The following is an 18,545-nucleotide window of genomic DNA, read 5'->3' on the forward strand; positions in this document are numbered from 1 at the left end:
TTATTTCACAGACATGTTAAAAATATTCTCTCTAAAAATTCATTATTCTTGTTCTGGGAGATACTATTTGTGAATGCCACTCAGGACGTTTTGTTCAGATCGAGTGTTACTTTTCAAAATACATTTTTTTTTAATTATGCATGGTGGCTCAGTGCAGCATGGTAAGCACATCCGGCTCACAGTTCAGGCACCCATGTTCAAATCCACCTTGCTCCAGTCTTCCTGTGTGGAGTTTGCATCTTCTCCACAAGCCTGTGTGGATTCTCAACAGGCACTCCGGCTTCCTCCCACATGCATGGCAGGTTTATTGGACGTACTAAATTGTCCTTAGGTGTGATTGGGTGAGTGAATATTTGTTTGTCTCTGTGTGCCCTGCAATTGGCTCACAATCAGTTCAGGGTGTCCAGCAGCTACTGCCTGAAGACAGCTGGGATAGGTACCAGCTAGCCTGTGACCCTTGTGAGGATAAGCGTCTATAGAGGCTTAGGGTTATGGATGGATGATGCATATAGATAAGGCTAAGTTAAGGCAAATGGATTTTTAGAATACATTTCATTTACAAGGAAATTCAATGTGCTTTACACAAGCAGAGACACAACTACAAGCATTTACAAACAACAGCAAAGATGAAAAAAACCAAAGGACTAAATGAACATTCATTCATAACATTCACACACATTTACAGAAGGTAAAACATTTAATAACATTTAAATAAGTAGACTAAAAAGAAACACGTTTAGATTTTTAAATAAAAAAAAAGTATGTATGGGTGACATTGACTCAAAATACTATAGTATAAATTTGAATCAAGATAACGGGGAAAAAAAAAGCTATTTATTCTGGATTTAAAAGCATTGATACTCTGTGCTGACTTCGGTTGGCAGCTTATTCTACTTCCGTACAACACAATAGCAAAATGTTTGCTGTAAAATCTCGGCTCCACTAATTGACTTGAGTCTGCAGACCTAAGACCCCTACTGGATAAAACTGGGGAAGTATATGTCAACACCGGAAGGGGCCACATGTTAGGTGTTTAACTGGTTGTTGACTCGAAGTGGCTCCCTGCCGACATTTGATTTCCATTGTGGTACATGGACATTTACCATAATTCCCCAAATATAAGATGCACATTTTCCCCCAAAATGAAGGCCAAAAGTGTGGGTGTGTCTTATGAACGGTAGCTAAAAGATTAGTTTTTTTGTTTTTTTTTCAAACATCAGTTGAGTTAGATTGATCTGTCAGCCACATAAGCCGAGTTTTGACGCTCAAATATCTTCATATCTGCCACATTCTTACTTCCAATAATTATCATAACGGGATGAGCTAGAAGTCAGTTGGCCGTTAGCAGCAGGAGCCCGTTTCAGCTAACAGCATCTCGAGTTAGCTGAGGTTGTTACAACATTATTTCAATAAAAGAAGTGAGCAGACCGAAGCAACATCTAGGTCAGGATGCAAACCAACATCCAAAACGTGATTTGAATTACATTCACAAAGTTTTCTTCTTTTGGCTTTCCATAGATGAAAAATGGTGGCAAAACATAGTGGCCTCCTTTCGGAGGGGCACACCCTATATATAATATAATTAGAGATGACTACGGTTTTATTAAAAAAAATGTTGATGTGCTAGAACACATTTATTTGCCTGTTATTGATATTTATTTATATATTTTTTTGATAAATAACTTTTTTTTTCTTTTTTGAATGAACGAATGACTGAATGAATTAAATTAACACAATAAAAAGTGGACTTGTCACAGACACGGTCAATTCATTTGTCACTGAGGTACATGGACGTGTCGTCATTGGGAAACGTTGCATGAAATGACGACATTGACAAGTTTTCAAAACGTTACATTATTTCCATTACATTGTCTATATTCCATGATTACATGACCTTATTATATACAAAGCAGTCAAGAGAGGCCATTTTAACTTTGACGTGATCCGTTTTTTGAGCATAGTTGCTACTGTATAAATTTGGTCCAAAATTATGAAGGTCCTAAACACTGAACACACACACGTTCATTCTCGTTTCATTATTATTATATTAGAGAAATGTAAAATGCTATGGAAAGAAATGTTTGTTAAATATTTTGACCACACTTGAATATCCATAACAGACAATATTCTCAAGGACTTTTGTTGTTGATGCTCCGTTTTTGAACTGCTGCTTGTCATTGGGAATCTCACATTGCAAGACCGATGGAAACCTGGAGCGTTGCTTGAGATGATGATCAACAGTTCCACTTTTTCACTGTGTTTCTCATTATGCTTTTGCTGCTCATCATCATTTATGAGTCTGCTATATTGCATTTTTTGTAATTTCTAATTATTACTTTTTTCACGTGTTCTGTTTCGCAGAGTTCCCTTTTCGGAGGGTTTCAGGCCTCCATTAATCGCAAAAAACAAGGGAACACTATCTTTTTTTTTCACCTGCTATGAGTGTTTGACTACAGCGCCTATACCGGGGTCATCAAATGACACAATAACCCACGGACTACTGTTGGAACAGAAGTGAAGGAAACTATTTTGTTTGCAGTTTTTTAAGAGTTTTGTATTTCGAAATTTACCCATACGTATTTTTAAGGCAATAATTAATACATCTATACTTAGGCGTGGGGTTTTGCTTTTCATTTGTTTCAGGAGCAGGAACAAGAGCTTCTTTGGCCTCTAGATGTCACTAAGCTACAATTCCACCACTTTTCCTGCCTGCGGAGTACCTTCCTGGCTTGTCCTCGTTGACTGTTTACATTGTCAATGGCGGAAGTAACTCTATCGTGTAAGTGTTTTTTGCCAAATATATAATAATCACATTTAAAATGTGGTCTCAGCTTATTTATAGTGATATTTCATGTTTGTTTAATTTCAATAAATTTATGTATGTAGCTTTCACTCAAAATATTACATGTCGATGTGCACACGTGTGTCGCGATTCAAACAACATTCGAGTTGGGCTGCCTGGTTAAATTATGGAGTTTGCCCTGTTAGGCAGTCTGTATACAGAGCAACATAGATTGCTCTCTGGTTGAAATTTTACAATTCACTTATACTTGAAGCATTAAGAACAAGAGAGCACGTTTTTATTCTTGCATACATTTATTTCATTCTTATTTTTAATTTAGCCCGCAAATTATCCCATTCACCAAGATTGTTATGGTCATCCGATTCGAGAAGTGCAGTTTCAGAAACACCACGAATGCAGTAATAAGTAACAAAAATGATTAATGATTAACTATGTTCAACTCCTTGGCATGTGTAAGGACATTGTGGGATTAAGCGGCGACGCCAACGTAGCTGTTTTTTCTGACAGAAAATTGGAAGACGTGTACTTTATGTGAGTATATATATCTTTTTTTCCACAGTAACATGGTGTGAACGATGAATACAGAACATTTGGAAGCTAAGAAAACACTAAGCTGAAGATGTGGTAAGTTTTTGAGGAGTTTAGACAGTAGATGTTCTCAGCACCCCAATCGTCGCCTACATTCAATATAACTCTCCTTTTAATTTCACCTAATTACTGCTCATGTATTTGCTTTGTCGTCTCTTTCTACAATATCACCACAACTTTAAAAGTGAGATTATTGCTTATATCATAATATTCAATGATTTTATCTGTAGGTTGCTTGATCGATTTAGAATTATGTTTAGGAGATTTTTAGATTTTTGTAGATTTTTTTTACAGTGTCGATCATTAGACTCATAGAAGATTGTGACTATTACTGATGAGATGTGATGCTGAGTCATTTAAGCAGGGGTCCCCAACCTCTTCATCACCACAGACTGGTCAACGCTTGAGGCTTTTATTAGCAGACAAATTTATGTTTGCGAAAGACAAATTTAAATTGCTCATAAAATATAAAATCACTATTACAGCGAAACTAATGGGAGCCCTCACCTTGTTAACAAAACAGAATTACACACCTCATAATTCAACATTTTCTACAGAATATCCAATTTTATACATGATTCTTATATTTAACACTTTTTTTTTTAAACCTTTCTATGAAAACAATAGTAATGGAAAACAATAGTAATGGTATGAATGTTAAAATCTTAGTTTAATGCCTGTGTTGGACATGTTATTGTCTTGGCGTACTTCTAATTTGACATTGCGGAAATAGGCTATCCCACCTTTCTTAAGTGCTGCTTTTAATTTTGGAATGATTTCTTTCCTTTTCTGTCTGACAGCTTCTGTGTAGTTGAATTGATGAGAATCCGGCCAGTTTAAAAGGGGGAAAAAAAAAATACTTTTTCAAAATAAAATATCTATCGGAATTGAATGATAGATGGAAAAAGTTCATTATTTAGGCTGCGACCCAGTGGTTGAGGACCCCTGATTTAGTGCGTAGCATGGTTGTGGATTAGGGACCTAAGATCAACAACATATGAATAATATTACCAATTAGGGACGCTTAATTAGTGGAATTTTCATCATTATTAGAAATTAAGCTGCTACATTTAATTGCAGCCTGATTGTTGGCAAAATCTGATCTAGCACTTTCTCGGACAGTAAAAGTACGAATATATTGTTGCGGCTTCATTAAGCTGCCAAAATAACAAGCGAGAACATCACTCTTGAGTCGTGGCAAGAGAATCAAGTACCGGTATATTAAAAATGTACTGTGTATTTGGAGCTTAGGTTGTCATGTTAAGAGCAAGTGCTTAAAATCTGTCTGCATTTGTTGCTTGGACTAGACTAAGTAAGAAGTTACCCACATGGTAAATTTTAAATTACTGGGTCATTTTTTATTCATTGTTTCATCCATTAACTGCAATTTTTCATTGTGCATTAAGTATTGCTTATATGTTGTTTATTGAAAAGTAGTGCAGGTAGAATTACAGTCATTTTCCCTAACATGAACATGATTATTATTTCGGCCATTTTCATTCAGCCCCTTTATCGGTGCACGTTATTATAATGACTCATATATTAATGGTTAAATCATATTCACTTACAATGTTTATTAATATACCAAAGAGATCAATATATCCCAATGTCACATTTGCTAGTGTTTTTTTTTTTCAGTTGGGTTTTTGAATGTTCAAAAAAAACAAAAAACATAGGGGTTCGACAATGACATTTAGAATTTGATGTCAACTATTAGCCCACATTTTTTGCCATTCTTGAGGAGGATGCTAACCCGCTTGCAGCAACAGATGTGTGCAGTAAGTGAAGGGAGTCTGTCCCCTTAATTGATTGAAATTGCCTTCCTTTTCTGAATGTGCAGTGAGGGAGAACTGTGGAAGAGAAAAATATTCTGGCTCCAGCTGGCTTTTCAACAATTTTTCAGCCCACATGATTTTCTTCTCTGGCTGGAAATAACATCTTGCTCCAGCGGGCTTAAACCAACCTACACTCATGCCCTTTTGTTCTAACGTGGATGTTCTGTGGAACTTCAGTATTTGAGCTGTCCATTGCTAGTGCATAAGGTTCTGACCTCCTATGTTTTTTTAGGGGCCAATTGTAGTTATTTTGTTGAATTATACTGTACACTACTACAGTACAAAGGAAGTAATTTCTTAAATTATTACTTCAGTATAATTATATACTGTCGTCAATCATTTAGGTGCTATGTGAGTAGGCGTTAAGTCTTCGATTAAGACTTTGTGAGGCAGTAATGATTGAAAACGGGATTAGATGAGTGATTTTGATTTGATGTTGAATATGTGTGTCTAGGGGGCTACTTCATCTGCTGAATGTAGGGTGTGTCTATGGCGAGGAAAGTGAGTGTTTGGAGGTGGAAGGGAAACTGTTGTGCTGATAGTAAGTTGACCAGTTAAAAATCCTAAAGCATAGGTGTGGAACTCCAGTCCTCGAGGGCCGGTATCCTGCATGTCTTCAAACCTTCTCTCTCAAACACACCTGATTCAAATGATTAGCATTTGATTAACATTTTCAAGCTCCTGCAGAGATTGCTAGTATGCTAATTATATGAATCAGGTGTGTTGGTGTGAACAAACTGGAAAACATGCAGGACACTGGCCCTCAAGGAATGGAGGTCTACACTTATGACCAAAAGCCTCTATCCCAGAGGTAGCTGCTTCCTAGATGTCCTCAGTGGTCGTTAAAGGTTGCAAAAAGATCACCAGAGTTCACCAAAGTCTTGCAAGAGATGGCCAGACGTTCGTATGTACCATTCTTGTCCTTGCAACAAGAATAACATCTGGGAAACTCTTGCAATCTTGATTGAATACTGAGATCAAAAGAGCCACTATCTCTGCAGACTATTCCACGCGACTGACATCAGTTACTCGAGTCGTCGCTTTAACTTCATTCTACATCCCACACACACACACACACACACACACACACACACACACACACACACACACACACAGAAGGCACATGTAAAAAAGTGTTTGAGTGAATGCTTTGCATTAATGTACTGTAGTAAACCTGCAATTACATGTGTTTGAAATACCCTTTACGGGCTATATGTGATTTTAACAGGATTTCTGCAGTTTTCAGCATATCTAACTTAATGTTTTTTAGTGTCGCGGGAGGAAGCACACATTTTTGTTTTCAAATTAAGAGCAAATTGAAACGTAGAAAATTATTGCTAAATTGAGTTAACGTGTTTTCTTTGCAACATCTATGGCATTATTTTTTTGTTTTATATGGCTGTGCATTGCCATAAAGCACAATTTTGTGGACGACGAGCCACAAGTAGATGTTACAAGATCAAGCTCCTAGATGGCTTAATAAAGTCTGTTCCCTTTATGATTTTTTTTCAGCAGAAGGTTCAGCGGGGTAACCCATTTCTGGGAGCTTGATGTGCTTGACAATCAAACCGCAAAACAAAGGGGCAGTATGCAAGAGACACCCTTGACTTGTTGCCAGCCAATCGCAGGGAAACAACAATTCACACTCACAATCGCACCTAAGGGCAATTTAGATTGTTGAGGTACAAGCAGGCTGGTGCAAAAAATTGCTGGAAGGCATGGGACCACAAGATGATATGGCCAAAACCGGCAGGGAGAGGCAGGGTTTTACGTACTGTAGTGTAGGAAATTGGTTGCGCCTGGTTGTAATTTGGACTGATTAGAATGTGGTCAAACTGGTTTGTGAGAGAGAATGAGGTGGCTGGACAGGCAGGCTGTGACAATTTGTAGTGATTCATCAAATCAGACATGATAGCACAGTACTGTATTTTTTTCCATTTCTCTCATTAAAAAAGGCCTTAGTTAGGCGCTGTTAAAGTATTCCACAATGAAAAAAAAAAGGTTGAGAACCATCGGATTAGTTGGGGAAAACTCCAGCTTTTTGACGATTTTGATGTGATTGTCAAAACGTGATGACGTTCAACATGCTACACACTGCCGTCCCTTCTAAATGTTTGCAAACGGGATGTTGAGAGGTAGCAAATTTAGCCCATGTCCAAATTGGAAATATTGTAAATTTTGGACATATTAAAAACCCAATGTTTTATCATGCATTTCCATCATTTTTTTTTCATTCATTCTTTCAATGACAATTTGCAAATGGTGTGCAATAGAATTTTTTGTGTTGCCACTCCAAAACTACCGGGTGGCGCTCGCAAACCAACTTATGACATTTACAAGCCTTTCAATGACTTGATGATAAGCCTTGCCTGGACTCCCATAATGCAAAAGTCTTCAAAAGTCATAATACGCTAATTATGACATTGAATTAATTAATTGTAATTAAGAATAGATTATTACTCACTGGTGATTTTATCATTCAATATAGGTGCATTCATTTTATATTAACTGTTGAGGTGTGATAAAATGTCTCAGACAAGGAGTCAAAAGTGATGTGAAAAAGAGCAAAAACTCCAAGGTGATTAAAAGAGGGTCTCTCCTCAGTTCCTGGCGAGTTTCCTGATTGAAGACGTGCTCCTTGCGGTCATGGATGAAGAGCTGTCACCTTTGGAGTATCTGTTGCCCTCAGGTACTTCCTTTCAAACCGCCTTCCTGTTGGTGCAAACACATATGCACGCAAAACACACTGAAAAGCAGCCTGCCTTTGCGACTTAAAAACAAGCTGGTTTGTATGATGTATGCAACTGAGCAAAACATGAATTCACAGTGTTGCCATAATTTTATTCCTTCCTGTTGTTCTCCATGTACATTTGAGATGATAATGGAGCAGTGTGTGAAATCATGTCTTGAAGCACAACTTAAAAAGATCAGATCTATCTATCTAGAAGTTGACACAAAATAACGGGAACTTTTTAACAAGCCAATAAAACCAACAGTGATAAAAGAAAAATGTATTCATCATAAACTTTAAAACGTACGATTTAAGAAGCATTGATGAAATTTCCTTTTTTTTTTTTAATTGCGTCTTTTAGATGGCGTCCTTCTAGATGAATGCATCCTGGAAATTTGCTGCTGATATTCCTCTCTGGCTGCTTCAACATCTCAGCTGTGATACTGTGGATTTCATCCTTTTATCTAGCCCATTAGATTCATGAGTTCTCTGTTTTAACTCATTCAGAGGTCTTGATCGAGTCAATTACACTTAGCTCTTGAGATAGCCCCACATAAAATTTACTCAAAGTGAGTCAGGGACCCCTTTTAGGAAAGCAACTTTTCCAAGGACCCCCATTGCAAATGTTTGCCGAAAAAAAAACAAGAAAAATCATTGCAGCCATTTTGACCGTCCACTGTTTTCAATAAATCCAAATGTGATGTAGTCCTCTTTGTATTATCTTTGTTTGGACATCTTTTATTTTGCCTTTTCTTCACTAGATGAAATGAACGGTATTACAAACACATAGGTAATTAGATAACAGAGGTCCCGCTTGTGGATTACATAGGTTCATTTGATAAATTTCAAAAATATGACTTAAAACTAGTAATTAAAAATATATTGCATTGATGAGTCATGAAAATTCCCAATTCAATACAAAATAATAAAAAAAAAAAAAAATTATATATATATATATATATATATATATATATATATATATATATATATATATATATATATATATATATATATATATATATTTTTTTTTTTTTGTATTTATTTATTTTTTTTTAATACAAATTATTTGATGGACCCCCTGCACTTTGAGAATCACTGATCTAGGGGACCAGGGAATGTTAAGGTAAATTGTATAGTGATGACTTTGCTGGCATTTTCTTTTGTGTTTGGTTGGTTAAATCAAATGTGTAGAATAACTAGTCATTTTAACTCCCAAACCAATTATCGATCCTCGTGCATTTCATAAAACTTGTGTTGCATGGAGCAGACACTTGCTTCTCCTCTTATTTACGATTGTCAAACAAACCATCTATTTTTTTTCCGTTTTTATTCACGATTTTACTTGCAAACCAGAAAATTGCTCGGCTGCACATAAGACGCAAATTGACATCCAAACGTGATTTGAATTACGTTATTGAAAGTTTTCCTTCTTCGCTTTCGGTCGCTAAAAGAAACATGACTGCCCCTATGTGGGTGGCACCCCTGTTTGGAAAATTGTTCAATTCAGGTCTAAAAATGTACTATCCCCACGTGCTTTCCCGTATTTACAAACAGTATACAATCTATGTAGTGCTGTCACCTTACTAGCATGGAATTTAGCGTAAAATTCACAGTATCCCAGCTGAGTTGTTGCAGCAGTCAATGGGGTATCTCAGCAGATATTAAGAACTGCATTTGGACAAGAAGACACCATCTAAAGGTCATCATTTAAAAGAAACTATTCCATCGTCTCCTAAATGGCATGTTTTAAGTTTTTCGTGCTATGAACAAAATATTTTTCTTCCATCACTGTTGGGTTTGATTGGATTGTTAAAATGTTTCATTTTTTTGTGTCTGTCTAACTAACTCTTTATTTTATGTCCGCTTTCTCTCTACCCTCCTTGTGTCCTTTCATTCTTTCTCTCTCCTTTTTCTCTCTCCTTTCTCTATCACTCTCCCCCTCCCCTCATTTTCTTCACTTTCTCTCTATTTTTCACTCTCTCCACCTTCCCCCTCTGACTCTCCTGCTTTCTCCTTCCTCTCCCTTTCTCCCTCTTTCTCTATCACCCACTTTCTCTCCTCTTCCTCCATCTTTCTCTCTCTTGCATTCTTTCTGCATCTTCCACTCTCTTTCTTTCTCATTAACTCTCGCCCTCTCCCCATCTCACATTCTCTTTCCAGTGCCCCCCTCTAACCCTCCCTCCCTCCCTCCTACATTCTTTTGCTCTTTGTCTTACTCTCTCTATCTTCCTCTCTCATTCTTTCTCTGTCTCATATTGAAACATTCATCTAAATAGAATACATTTCTGTAGCTTTCTTAGTTTAATCTCTCAGAGGAATCCCTTATTGAGTCAACTGGCAGAGAATATAAAAGAAATCCCTGAATGAATTTTAAAGTCCCTGGTGTGCAGCGTTAGACTTTTAAATTCCAAAATTTAGTTATAAATGCCAATTCCTGGAGTCTATTCTCCATCTGTGAGTTTGGGCATATGTGTTTTGTGTATTATGTGTATTTATGCTGTGTATGTTGTCTTGTGCTTGCCAAGGTGACATTACTTTGAAGAGCTACGAAAAGGTTACACTTTATGGATGTGTGTTCAGAGGTTATTTGAAAAGCCACGGTTAATGTACTTTTTTTTTTTGAACTACAAGCCAATTAAGAGACAAGACAGACAAAATCCTCTCCTCTTACCTTTATGTTTATTTATTTTTTCCCTCCTCAATGACCTATAGGATAGTTAACACAAAACCCACAAGTTTCTGCCTTACAAACTTATTTATGAGCCCGCATCCTTTTTAAACTTGGTGGATGGATGGAGTTACGCAGCACACAGAATTGATATTTTGTCATTGCTCTTCCTCTGTGTTGACTTTTTCGTTGTTTGCATCTAGAATGTTGCGGATTTTCATGTTTATTTCTGGTGGGACAGTGGGGTGTAGGGAACGACTTTAGACTTTAAATAACGACAAATTCCTTGATGCTGGCAAATTCTAAGTCAGACCTGATTTCATTGTATTTTTCTCCTACTGTATTATATATCTTTCAAATAGAATCCATTGATTGGTACTCACGGCAGTCAACTATTGCGTCATTCCACGCCAAATCACCTGGTGGCTTTAACAAGATTCATTTTTGTTTTCAATGAAACAAACGTGAAGACTGACCCAGTACTTCCTGAGATATTAGGGCTCAAAAAAAGCCATGCTCCTTTTGCCAAAAACATAAAAATTCACCAGGGTCTACTGGGGTCTACCTGCTCCAATTGACCTAAAAAAATTTATTTAGTTGTGTGCCATCACTATCAACAAATAGACCAAGTTTCATTTATATGATAAGATTTTTGGGTGGGATTTGGCATGGAATGACGCCATAATAAAGCATTTTAGCGCTGCAACTCATCATTATTTTAATAATCTTTTCAATTAATATATACATTAATTTGTCAATTAATAAATAAAATTGAATGTTTTTTTCCAAATTGAGTTTGGTCACTTGGCTTTGGGTTCACAAGACCATAAACAGCTAGGGGCTTTCGTAAAAAGTGTTGCGTGAATGGTTATCACACTTTGCTTCTTTTTTTTTTCCTTTTACTGAAATGCTTCTTTGGTGGCATTATACAAAAAACATGACACATTATGTTACACTAAAATAGTTCAACATGGTTGATGAGAGACTTAAGTGTTCCACAAATTGTGCGTGAATAAAAAAACACCATATTGAGAAATTCAACGTGCTACACGGACTTCGATTTTATTATTCAACTTTTCACGCAAAAATGAATAACATTAAAAATGCATGAAAAAGGATATACAAACGCAAATACAAAAATGGACGATAAACGGACTACAGTACTAAGGTGAAGGAGGTGAGAGATCTGTTCTGTAATCTATGGCCCATTGCTGCTGTTGAAGCAGCTCTAGTTATCAAAGATACAGACTTTCCCGTTTTGTTTTCTTTGCTCAAGATTCAAGAGCTTTATTGTCATATGTATAGTTGTACCACACAATGAAATGCTTATTCTGTTCCCTTCCCTGAGCACCAGACTGCATTCCATAATCGAGCAAATAAAAAAATGGCAATTGCAGAGTAGCAGTCCGTAGATCTGCATTAGCAGTAGAGCAAGAGGAGAAAAAAAACAAAAACAAAAAAAAAACAAGTGGATGCAAGATGGATGGGGTTTTGAGGGAGGAGGCAAACTCGATTTGTGAAATGATTTATTCTAGGACAGGGACTTTGCCAATGAAACATTGGGCATTCTTAGACAGGAAGGAGAGAAACGACAAGCTGGCATGTTTTTTGTTTCAACTGGCTTTCAAATGGCCTTTTTGCCATGTAGTCTTGTTGTCGCAGATGGTGTGCTGTCCAAGGTCACAGTACAGTATTCTAACTTCTTATTGTCAGGCCACTGGAGTCATACATATGATTAATTTTCAATGCTGCAGAATTTAGACACTTTTTTGTTTTTGTTTGTTTAATCCCCGCTCTTTCTTTTTGTGTCTACGAGGAGAATAATTGCTTTTATCACCTAAACACGGAATAGGTTTTGTCTAACTGGGTGCCCGGGGTACACAACACAAACATTTCTGTTAGTGAGTTGCCATTGAAAGGAATAAAATCAGTGGAAACATTTGATTTTTCAATATGTCCAAATTTTAATGGCAGTCAATGAGCCTGACATGGGCTAAATTTGACATCTGCAGGATGTACCTTTCAACCTACCGTTTGCAAGCATTTAGATGCACGGCAGCACGACATATTGAAGGCCGACATGTTTTGACCATTTATGCAATATTTTATTCTCCTAGTGTTTTCTTTTGTATGATTTTCCTTTTGATAACACACATCAAAAACATCTAAAAGCCCGAGTTCGGTCAAAATTTTCTCCAGGGGGTTAACTCAACAATACAAATACAGGCACAATTCTACGTATATTGACCAAATTCATGATGCATTATCTGACTTCAGGCAAACAGAAGATCGGTCTGATCATCCTGAACCAGCCTTTGGATAAGAGCTACCTTCAAATACTATGGAATAAAGGTAGGCTATATGCTGTTGATGCATTGATTGCAGTTTGCTAGTAGTGTTGCCTTGGCACTTTGTTCTTCACCTTGTCTGGCTTCACTGATTTGCGTTATTTTTTCTCAAAAGTCTGCCATTTTACAGCAGAACCTACCTGATGTAGTGCAATAACACTCTCTTGCTCATTCCTAACGTGGAGTCTGAAGTAGTCTTACAGTGTTTTGGCAACAACACTTCACAACTCTACAGACAGTGCTTGCGGCTGTGAGAGACTTGTGCAGCGACGTACATGTGGTTGAGGGGCGTGGCGTGTGATGATGCGTGCAATTGCATACTAGAATGGCAACTAGGACTTAAAGAAAAGTAGTAGTTGTGCTCAGGACTGCGAAGAGCGTTAGCGGCGCTCACCATGTTCTGATGCATTATGTATTGTGTGTTGTCCGTCCATCCAACCATTATCTACTGCTTATTGGGTCGCGGGGGCAGTATCTTCAGCAGGAAAGCACAGACGTCCCTCTCCCCAGCCACTTCGTACAGCTTCTCCGGGGGGGAACCTCAAGCATTTCCGGGCCAGCTGAGAGACATAGTGTAATCTGTCCCTGGAGCCCCACAGGCCAAAACGCCCAAATAGGACTACCTCTTCAACTTGATGGCATCCCTTACCACAGATGTTCACCAGCGGGTTCAGGGATTGCCGCCACGACAGGCACCAACCACCGTACGGGCACAACTCTGATCAGCGGCCTCGACAGTGGAGGCACGGGACATGATCCACTCAGACTCAATGTCCCCTACCTCCCTCCGGGACTTGGGAGAAATTCTGCCGGAGTTGAAAAACCCACTGACAGGTGACTGCCAGATGTTCCCAGCAAGCCCTCATGATACGTTTGGGTCTGCCAGGTATGACTGGTATTCTCCCCTACAATCAGAGCCAACACATTATCTTGTGGTGATCAGTTGACAGCTCTGCCCCTCTCTTCTCCCAAGTTTGGGCCCCAAGAGACACATACCTTCATACTACGGTTAAGAGATCATTGAGCATAGGGGAGAAAGATCGTCAAGGTTTCACTAAACACATTTCATACATTATGTATGTACAATGTACACTATGGGGTGGAGGCTGTTGTCTATCCCAGGTGTGTATAAGCAATAGGCAGGGGACCACTGAACTGGTTGCCCCCTATCACCTTTAATTCCAAGCCTCGACTTTCAAACAACCAGAATGCCGTAATTCGTGGATCTGAAACTGAGCCCTGCCTAATAAGCAGTTAAAATTTCGACTAAGTAGCTCACATTCTAGCTCATGCATTAGTGGATCTCGAGATGACTAGACAAGGGGATCTCTTTTTAGTCATAGAGATAAAGACTTGGGACCGGCCGATAAAATCAGATCGACCAAAAATAATAAACAATGGCTGATTTTGCCAGATATTTTAATTTTCTTCCCATATCTTTTTGCCAAATTATTTAATTTTCCTCCGTATGTACTCCAACCATGTAGAACAGTTGTATACAATTAAAACTGATGACATTATTTCACAAAATTCTATACCATAACCCCTTATCTTTAAATATCATGATATTTATTGTTAAGCTCATTCTGTGGATCTGCCGTGCAAAACAAACAAAAAAATATTTTTTACAAAAATAACAAAGCAAAGAACTTGTTGCAAATAATTTACATGGATGTCGCGACTTAACACACATTCTAAAGTCGGTTTGTTTAAAAAAAAAAAATCCTAATAGAACGCATAATGCAACATAAATGAAGCATAAAAACAATGTGGAATATGACACCCTGGTCTCCAAGTGTAAGTAAGTGGATAGGATTGATTGATTGAATTTCTATTGACATTCATCGTAAGGAAATAAATGTTATCTTTTTTATTGTATAAAAAAAATATTCAAAAGATGAATCAATACTTTCTTTTTTTTATATATAAAAATCCTACTACTATGGACGGAGCCCGATTGTACACAGAAAATGTTCATTAAGTTTTGACACTCCCTTTGAAATGATGATAAACCCTGATGCTAATGATTTAACAATAAACTCACCATAACCTACTTTGTTGTTGGGACTTGCATGTTGTACAGGAAAGTAATTCTGATGATGATGATGAATTACTGTAGCCAGGTGTAAAACAAAGTAGATTTGACCACACAGTGAAGCAGAATCATTATATCCAAGATCAGTCAGTTGGGAATTGTATAGTGTGGAATTCATGTTAAACAAATATTTCATTCCTCGACATTCCAAAGTGCTTACAAATTGGATTGAAACATAATGAGCATATTTGACTGCAGTCTACTCTTCATCATGAATGTTATTATTTAAGCTTTATGATGATGTTCTCTCATAAAGGCATTGGACATGGTAACCAACACTATCCAGGTTGTCCCCAGCCTTGACATTTTTCAACAGTCAAAATTTTGTCATATAAAATTATATACTCATGGTAGGGCTGCACAATTAATCAAATTTTAATCGCGATCACGATATTGGCTGGCACTATTAATTAAGTTGATCCCTGGCGATATCAACATTTAAAAAGCCGGCTGTCAAATCAATTCAGTCATCCTACCACCAGGGGGCAAACGCAAGGGTAAAATAAGATTAAGCAATAGCAAGCGAGCAAATCCTTCAGCAGCAGGTAGATGGGCAGTAGCATTAGCAGCAGCCTCAACTCAAAGCCTCCCGAATGAGCGTAGCGACGCGACATCACGTATTCGGTCTGAACGCAGCAAGAGAGTGAGACACGATGAGAACACTGATGTTTGCTTCATAGTCGCACTTTCAGCTTTCAATTCCACCTTAGAAGCCTTTAGATGGAAATGTTTCCCACTTGTTTACATGACAAAAGCATCTGATTTTCTCACCACCTAATATACCGTGCTAGCTGTCAATTGAGACCCATTTTGAAAAATCCAATTGGCAAAACATTTGAATAGTTCAGTTTGAAATGACCGAAAGTTACATTTTGACTGCTAAGTCCATACTAACTTCGAGTGATTCTGGTACTTTTAGCAGCCTCCCATCAGCACCAGGGTGCAATGGCGTTGAATTTCTCACCTGATTCCTAATATATACTTTGTTAGCTGTCAAGTGAGACCCATTTTGGAAAATCCAATTGGCAATGATTGGAATAAATTGGGTTTGAAATGACCAAAAATGACATTTTGCCTGCTAAATCTATACTCATTTTGAGTGATTCTGGTACTTTTGTCCCATTTTTTCTTGCAAAAAAAACCTTTAAGGCTGCTGTAGGTGTTGTTACAGGCCTGTTCTTGTATGTGCTTACTTTGGTTCTAAGTAGGCTTTATTTTTTTCATTGATTTGCATTCAGCAAGTAAGTTAACTATGTTGCCCTGTGTGCCAAGTTTTTGTCATGTCTTTCGTGAATTTGTTTTAATTAGTAACTTTATTTATTTTGGTTTATTATTTTTATTTTTAAGTGTCAAGCCTTGAAGCCTTGTTTATATACTGCTTGTTTCAAAAAAGTGCAACAAATAGACATGTTGACCAATCATGATTAATATTCGTGATTTCAATTTTGACCAAAATAATGGTGGTTATTATTTTGGACATAATTGTGAAGCCCTAACACTTGGGCAATTTTTTTAAGTATTGGTTTTCACGTAGTTTGTTGAGTCAGTGTTTTTTTAAATCTTTTTGTTCAATGTTACTGAATACTGAGTATAATTACAAAAAAAAACATAAAATGTCAAAAGACAGTTCCCTCAGTTTACTGTAAACGCTGTATTGAAGGGAGGATGTAAGGGAACATTTGGAGTGAGTGTGGAATAAATGGGTGTCAGCTGCTCCTAGCCCCAAGTTCTGTGTTTCCTTCCTGTCTAACGAAAAGTGTTTGGAACATCTCACGCGGGACACACTACGTTACTAATATGTTACTAATACTTAAGTAAAGATGGAAGCACCCGTTGTCACCCGTTTATTCTACACACTTCTAGCGTTCCCTCTGGTCGCCCTGCTCAATGGTAACCCCAGACACCTCCCTTCAATACAGTGTTTTCAGGAAACTGAGGTTTTGGTCTACTAAATTGAGCAGTTTAATAAACGGAGCAAACAGATTACTAAACTGAAGGTATGGATTAGGTAGTTCTTTTTTTCATACCTTGGCACCCAGAGGGACTCCGTGTTTGACAAATTCATATAGAATCGATATTTGCACTGTTGACCCCTCTTTTTCACGTCTGCAATTTGCCTTAGCATGCTATCAATCAACTTCTGGGTCACATTTTGACTGATGGCAGGTTATCCTTTTATCAGCAATGTTTGGGTGTTTGTTACAATTTTTTGGTCTTTGTCCACTGGTCTGAGGAGGTTGCTGGGCATGGACCCAAAATTTCAATGTTTTTCTCTTTGAGGCACTTTTGCTATATGGCAAGATCATGGAAGATCATGGCAAGATCTCCATCATGGTGGTAAAATACATTTTTGTCACCAGTCATGGATGGTTTGAAGAAGTTGCTCTCAAAGATTGTTATAGTACAATTCTTTATTCATGGCTGTGTTTTTAGACAAAATTACGTGTGATCCCACTTCTTTGGCTTAGAATCCAGCCCCCACACATGAATGGCGCCGGGATGCTTTACTGTTGTCATGACAAAGGACGGACAGGTGCGCTCACCTTTTCTTCTCTGGACAAGCTTTTTTCCAGTGCCCCAAACAAACTACCTTACCCAGTTCTCAGCAATCCAATCCGAGTACCTTTTGCAGGATATCAGTCTGTCTTTGAGCGTGTTTTCATGGAGAGATGTGGCTTCCTGGCTGCACGTCTTGACACCAGGCTGTCATCCGCAAGTCTTGGCCTCAGTGTGCATGCAGATGCACTCACACATGCTTGCTGCCATTCCTAAGCGAGCACCACACTGATGGTGACCCAATCCTGCAGCAGAATGAACTTTAGGAAACGGTCCAGGCATTTGCTGGACTTTCTCCTTGAAGTCCCTGATGATCCACTAAATGGTTGATTTAGGCACAATGTTACTAGCAGCTGTATCTTTGCCCGTAAAGGCCTGTTGTACATCATAATGAATACTGCACATGTTTCCATGCTGGTAACCATGGTAACAGAGGAAGAACAATTATTTCAAGCACCGCCCACCTTTTAAAGCAGTTATTCTAACTCAGTCAGCATGACAACATGCTCTCAAGCCTTGTCCTCATCAACACTCACTAATGTTAACAAGAGATTCACTGCAGGAGCACAACTCTTCTGCGTCACGGCCAAATTTGCAGCGGAAGTGTGTGTCTGTGTGTGTGTGTGTGTGTGTGTGGGGGGGGGGGGGGGGGGTACATTTTCATGGCGATTAGGCCCTTGCAATTCATTTCAATTCATTTGATCCGGTTTATAATATTCTGGCGTAAATTCAAATTGCCATAATAAAAAAATGGAGACAGTAGATTTTATGAAAATTAATATTTAATATTCTCAGAAACTTTGGCCATGACCGTAAAACCCTGAACAGACTCAAAACTGGAAGTCCTTTTTAGTAAGTAGTAGACTTTTTGTGTTTCTTTGCCATTTGGTGTAAAGAACTGTGGCATATATTGATATCTCT

The 18,545-nt window shown here is 37.9% G+C and overlaps 1 protein-coding gene across 3 annotated transcripts in view; it reads left to right on the forward strand.

The window, feature by feature from the left end:
• The first annotated feature begins 2,723 nt into the window (after positions 1-2,723).
• The window catches only part of tpk1 (thiamin pyrophosphokinase 1), a 93,842-nt gene continuing 78,020 nt past the window's right edge, over positions 2,724-18,545 (forward strand). For 2 of the 3 annotated variants that reach the window (XM_088401767.1, XM_088401770.1), the window contains exons 1-4: positions 2,724-2,779; positions 3,363-3,427; positions 7,831-7,915; positions 12,903-12,977. In XM_088401767.1, the coding sequence (XP_088257893.1) occupies positions 7,873-7,915; positions 12,903-12,977 (118 nt within the window). In that variant the 5' untranslated portion in view covers positions 2,724-2,779; positions 3,363-3,427; positions 7,831-7,872. Of the gene's footprint in view, positions 2,780-2,978; positions 3,335-3,362; positions 3,428-7,830; positions 7,916-12,902; positions 12,978-18,545 lie in introns of those variants that run through there. The other variant, XM_088401769.1, reaches the window with a different exon arrangement.

This window comes from Hippichthys cyanospilos, chromosome 19, assembly GCF_059441005.1.
Source record: "Hippichthys cyanospilos isolate Australia breed blue-spotted pipefish chromosome 19, RoL_Hcya_1.0, whole genome shotgun sequence".
Lineage (NCBI taxonomy): Eukaryota > Metazoa > Chordata > Actinopteri > Syngnathiformes > Syngnathidae > Hippichthys > Hippichthys cyanospilos.